Source organism: Stegostoma tigrinum, chromosome 40 (assembly GCF_030684315.1).
Source record: "Stegostoma tigrinum isolate sSteTig4 chromosome 40, sSteTig4.hap1, whole genome shotgun sequence".
Classification (NCBI taxonomy): Eukaryota; Metazoa; Chordata; class Chondrichthyes; order Orectolobiformes; family Stegostomatidae; genus Stegostoma; species Stegostoma tigrinum.
In genome coordinates, this window is record NC_081393.1 from 13,699,650 (window position 1) to 13,705,649 (window position 6,000).

A 6,000-nucleotide genomic window follows, 5' to 3' on the forward strand; every position below is an offset into this window, starting at 1 on the left:
TACAATGCCCATTTCAAGCAATGTTTGATGTTGGCATTTGTAGAAGCTTTGGAACATTTCATGCCAATACACAATTGCTTTATAAATGCAACATATTGTTGCTGCTCAAGTACAGATTAGAAAATGCTTTTGCAACTGGAGAAAATCTGTGAAATGTCAAAATTCCTTTTTTTGTTTTTGCAAAGACTGTACAGAACTGATCTAGAACAATTGTATGCACTTATACTTGACTTTTTAATGAATACATTCAATTTTTGAAGATCAGGAAAACTATATTTAGAACAGAAGCCGATTGACTACCATTCTGGCAAACATTGTTGCTGTAAATCTGAACTACCTTGTGAACGAGATGGAGATTTGAAAACAATTGTATCCTACAGCACATGGATTTTGTCTGGTGGTGGCTTGGGGGACTCACTCGCTGGTGCGTTTCTCCTCGCACAGTTCAGGCCACTTCAACAAGAACTACATTGTTTACATCCCTAGCCCACCTTCAGCCCTCCTTCTGCTTCAATTCTTCGAAAACTCCGCCATCCATTTCTTAAACGAATCCATCATCCGTGAGTCGGCCCCTCGCTGAATCCCAGTCTACCAGCACTTCAATCTTGAAAGGTCACACCTTTCCACTCAATTCGCTTGTCTCACTCTCTGTTACCGCCTCTAGCTTTACAATTCCCCCCAGAGCTTTTCATTCCTTCGTTCTATCCTCTTGACCATCCACTCTCTTTCAGACAACCATTAGAAATTATGCTTTGAAGTCCTGAGCTGTGGAATTCTTCCCCAAAACACTGAGATCCTGCACACACTGATCCTTTTTGTGGATTTGTAGTCTCCAGACACTAAATTGCCATTTTGACTTGGAGTTTTTCTGTCTGCCTACGCCATTGTGAATCATATCGCCACGTTTTACTTGCTCAAGGCGCGATATTGATTCCAATTGTTGTTATTGAGGGCTTGCTTTTACATTTTACAGGAGGACAGCAGAAAAGGGCTATTGGTCGAATGAATCCTACGCCTCGTCACCGGAAGTTTCTCAATATTTAATAATCACTCTTCAATTCAGTTTAGCTTTTATCAATTAAATCAACTGGAATTAGCTCATCCATCACCATTTTGCACGTTAAAGCATCCGCGCTTTGCAAATAATCGGCCTTGGATGCTATTTCAAGCATTTTTTTTCTCTTTCTAGGATAAATGTTAACAACGAATGGACAGCCCGTGTGATATTTCAGCTCATTTCAGCTCATGAACCAGTCTGCCCGAAGCCTGAACGGCTGTGTTTGAAAGAAAAATGACTAAGCATGCTTTTCCTTCTATCAATTTTAAATCTGCTTTCGACTAATTTACATTTGCATCCTTCTGACTGACTTCAATAGGCCAAGTATCACTTTTCCTGTCTGCGTGGAAATGATTTTTTTTTGCTCTGCTAAATTATAGAAGCATATTTGATTTGAAAGTTAATTGTTATCTAGTGAGACGAGGTGGGGAAGGATCTGAGCAGTCCTATTGAGTATGACAGTGAGTGGGAGCTGAAGACATGTTGTAGAGCAGTAATGAGTAGGTCCCTGAAGTCCGCCCGCTTCATCATCGCAATTCACTGATCGAATTCAGCTCTCAAGCAGTACCAAGCTCACTGACTCCACCGAGGCAGCTCCTCCAGACGTTGGAGGGGAACTGCTTCACAACGATAAAACCAGTAAACCTCAAGGTAAACTGGTTTCTGTTTGGAACATTCGGCAGAAAGCGTCACTATAGCTTTGGTGCAAACAACACAGGTTTTGTACTTTTTTAATGTATCTGATAAACTAATTCGTGATTCAAAAAATATCAGAGGGCCAACGTATAATCATTTGCGCAGAAAAAAAATCAGCATGCTTCCCAATATTTCACTAAGCTGCTCGAACCGATTGTTTGAGGATCTTTGTGAAGGGATCATGCTCTCTTACCAACCCTCTGGCCAGAATGCGCTTCAAGTACACGATATCTGGAATAACAAGGTGTAGAGCTGGAATGAACACAGCAGGCCAAGCAGCACTAGAGGAGTAGGAAGGCTGACGTTTTGGGTCTGGGCCCTTCATCAGAAGTTTATTTCAGCAGTTCCTACTATCTCTCACACTATCTCAAGAGTTGCCTCTCTTGGCAACTTGACATACGTCACAAGTTCCATGCCTACAATGCCACTTTAAAACTAGTTTATATCTTTGAAAGCTTAAAAGCTCCACCAATGGAGATTTAGGAGTGTTAAGAGGCGAGAGAAGCGCCAAACCGCAATGCTTGTGTGACATTGGTCCTCAGCTGAAAGATGTTGTCCAGTTGTCATCTCTCATAATTGTTTGCTGGCACTCCTACAATCTTTCTGAAAAGCAAGGACATGTCACACTGCCCCATCTTGGAGTTAAATGCTTCGTCTATAAAGAACAGCGTGAAAAAGTCTTGCCCTATGTGTTAAATATGTGTCTAACGACAGAACTCGAAAAGGCCTAACAAACCGTCGCGTCTGTCCAGGCCTTTCCGTTCAAACTTCAAAGAGGATGAAAATAAACGAACAAGCCATACTGAGTCAGTCTGGCAGAATTGTCATCGCAACATGACAAATTTCTATAGATCATAAGCCAAACATAAACCAAATCATAAAACATCTCGCCTGGTGCCTCTACCTCAAGGATGGCGCTGGCAAACAGCGCAGGGGCCAAACCAGTAACAAGTGTGTGAACGTTTTCGAGCGAAATTGCACCGTCCCTCGTTTTAAGATGATTGATTCCAACAACCGAGCATTTATTTTCTTAAAATTAAAGGCATATTTCACAAATTCTCACTCAGCACTGGCACCCTTCTTGTGAAAATGGCTGATAGCATTCTCAGCTCTGACCTGTCCCAAGAGTTGAACCCCAATCTCTGTCCGCTGGACACTGTGCTTCGGCTTTCCTTGTTCTTACGTGTTCAGTGTTTAGAATTGGAGACAAACTTGCTGGCGAGCCTGTGTGCAAATTCGTGTGTGCAAGAGAGAGAAAGAGCCCTGTTTGCCTGTGAGCGGGGAGAAATGGAAGGCTGTTCGTGGGAGACGGCAGGTTGAAACAAAGGATTGAGTCAGGAGCTGTGTCTTGTCTTATCACGAGCTCGGCGCACTGCTGCCCAGCTCTGGGTTAGTGCTAATCGTACCGGAGTCACGGAGAGAGGAAAACGGACAGCGGTGGCGCCTGAGAGCTCTGAGGCACAGTTAGGCTCAGCACTTTATGGGAGACAGCGGATTAGAAGCGGGATGAAATTGCATCTCGGCCACCGGGTGCTTCAGTTCACGGGCTCCGTGCGGCAATGGTTGAAGAGGAGACGCCGAAATTGCTAATTCGCCTCCAACCGATGAGATTCAATAGCGAGACTGCAGCTCCAGGCGAGGAACTTGCGCCTTTCTGAGATAGGAGGCTTGGTCCGGACACTTCAGCAGATAATCACACCGTACCGAACAGGCCGTTTGGCCCATCAAGCCTGCACCATCAAGATCTAAATCGATACGAGCCTCAATTGAGATTAACCTCTCTGCAGCCGGGACCGAGTATGTAGAGAGAGAGAGCTGGATGGCGAGCCACAGGGGTACAGAGAGGCAGAGACAGCGTTAAAAGGTTTCAAGAGAGGAAGACAGCGATGCCAGAGGGCGGGAGAGGCGTAGAAATGTTTCAGAGTCATACAGCACGGAAACAGACCCTTCGGTCCAACCAGTCCACGACGATCATGAGCTTAAGCTGAACTGGTCGCACCTGCCTGCGCTTGACCGCGATCCCTCCAAACATTTCCTACTCATGTACTTATCCCCATGCAACCCCCCGCCCCCCCCATGTCTTTTTTCAATCTTTCTCCTCTCACCTTAAAAATATGCCCCTAGTCTTGAAATCCTCACCGCAGGAAAAAAAAACACCTACTATTCACCTCTGTAGCCAATACTGAGTGGAGCTAGAGAAACACAATAGGTCAGGCAGCATCAGATGAGCAGGAAAGTCGAAAGTCGATGTTTCGGGTTTACACGCTTCATCAGGACTGGGCAAGTACTGTTCCTAGTGCTGATGAAGGGTATATGACGAACATCGACTTTCCTGCTCCTCTGATGCTGCATTACTGTTGTATTCCTCCAGCTCCACATCGTATCGGCTCTGACTCCGATATCTGCGATTCTTGCGATCTCCATTCACCTATCTATACCGCTCAAGGTTTCATAAACCTCTGTAAGGTCACCCCTCAACCTCCTACGCTCCAGTGAGAAAAGTCCCAGCCTCTCCTGAGAACATGATGGCACTATTCCAAAGTGAGCCTTGGGTTAAGGCGGTGAAAAGCTCACCTGTCCAGGGCGATAGCAGTCATTGAGTAGATGCTGGCGAACATGGCAGTAATGGGGAAAAAGTTGTGGAAACGACAGTAGCCGAGGCCGAAGTACCACTCGTTGTGGATGCCGTAGACAAAGTTGATGACCGCATTGAAAGCAGCCACGGAGCACTCGGTGAAAGCCAGGTTGACCAAGAAATAGTTGGTTACTGTCCGCATCCTCTTGTGGGCCAGAATAATCCACATGACCACCAGGTTCCCGCACACTCCCACCGCCACAATAATGGAGTAGGCGAGCGCCCACAGGGCAATCTGCCACTCGGGCTGCAGGAATTTAGTGTCCATTTCCTCGGTCTGGTTCCCTGGCTCAGAGTCATTGCCTTGCCACGCGGTCAGCTCCATGGTGAGAGAGCACTGCAAGTCACCGTTTCTTCCGTCAGATCTTGCTCACTCCAGAAGCTCGCTGCATGTCACAGAGAGACGCTCAGACAGGCAGACACAATGTGGCCCATCTCTTCCCCCACGTTTCCTGGCCGCTTTTAGTCGTCAGCTTGCCGCTGAGGTCACTGAGTGAAACTCTGCAGAGTCATTCTTTTCCCTGAGTCGCAACTCTGCTGATTGTCAGTGTATGTGCGTGAGAGAGAGAGAGAGAGAGGGCGTTATGCCTAGGGCTCCAGCACACACGTGTTGACTCTGGCAGCCTGACAGACAAACACCGGGAAATAACAGAGGCTGGTCTCTTTAAAACACATTTGCACAGGAGACGTCAGTACCTCTGGGAGGGCAGGAACGAGAGGAAGACCACCCTTCATCCCTTGCCGGCTTGCATCTGCCCCACAAATGGCTTCCTAACCCGAAATTCTTCAGAAAGGGAGGCAAGAGAGGAACCTTTTTGGTGATTGCCTTAAAATGCCATTCAGCGAAATGTTTTGTCCTTTTGATGTATAGTCTATGATTAAACAACAAGTGACAGATTTGCATGCTCATTGTAGCTGTATCGCCACCTTCGATCTGAATGATTTATTAATCTCATTCCCAAGAGTGTCCAGTTAAAATGCGTTCAGCACTCAGCAGCTGCCCAGCTTTCTCGGCCAGCTCCTGGTTGCTTTGTTTCAGTTCTCACCGTCAAGTGTTCATATTGCAGCTTTCAATTGCCTCTCAGGGACACAGCTTTAGCATTCAATCCGTTCATGTCCTCCTCTCCGCATTGGGCTCTAAAGAATCCGAAAGAATTCTGCCTGGAGGCGCATTCCTGCAATTAACCAAAAGAGCAGCAAATGGCTCTGGGAGTCGAAACGTGTGCACGAGGGATTGAGAGACGGACAGAGAATGAGTCGTTTAGATGGTGAATTGTTGAACAGACAAGTCTGTATTCATTTATTTAGCTCTCAAAGCGAAGGATGAACACATCCAGTGTAAAGAATGGAATTATTTCACAACTAAATTCCGCCCAATAATTGGCAATATTAAACATTGTGTCGAAAACTAATCAGCCGCTCTGAGCGTTCTGAAGAATCTGGTCCCCTCCTCCTATCCTAGCCCATTCCAGTGTCCCCACAATAAGCTGGCAAAAAAATGTCTACCCTTCACTCGGTGAAAAGATAGCCTGTAATCTGATTCATCTCCTTCCAACTCTTCTAATCGTTTTCTTTGGTTCTTTGGGTAAAGATCTAAAATCATGCCCTGTGC

The 6,000-nt window shown here is 46.0% G+C and overlaps 1 protein-coding gene across 1 annotated transcript in view; it reads right to left on the reverse strand.

The window, feature by feature from the left end:
- LOC125448148 (substance-P receptor-like) overlaps positions 1-5,189 on the reverse strand; it is a 47,056-nt gene extending 41,867 nt beyond the window's left edge. The window contains exon 1 of the mRNA XM_048523215.2: positions 4,328-5,189. Within this exon, the coding sequence (XP_048379172.1) occupies positions 4,328-4,713 (386 nt within the window). The 5' untranslated portion in view covers positions 4,714-5,189. The remainder of the gene's footprint in view (positions 1-4,327) is intronic.
- Positions 5,190-6,000: the final 811 nt, after the last annotated feature.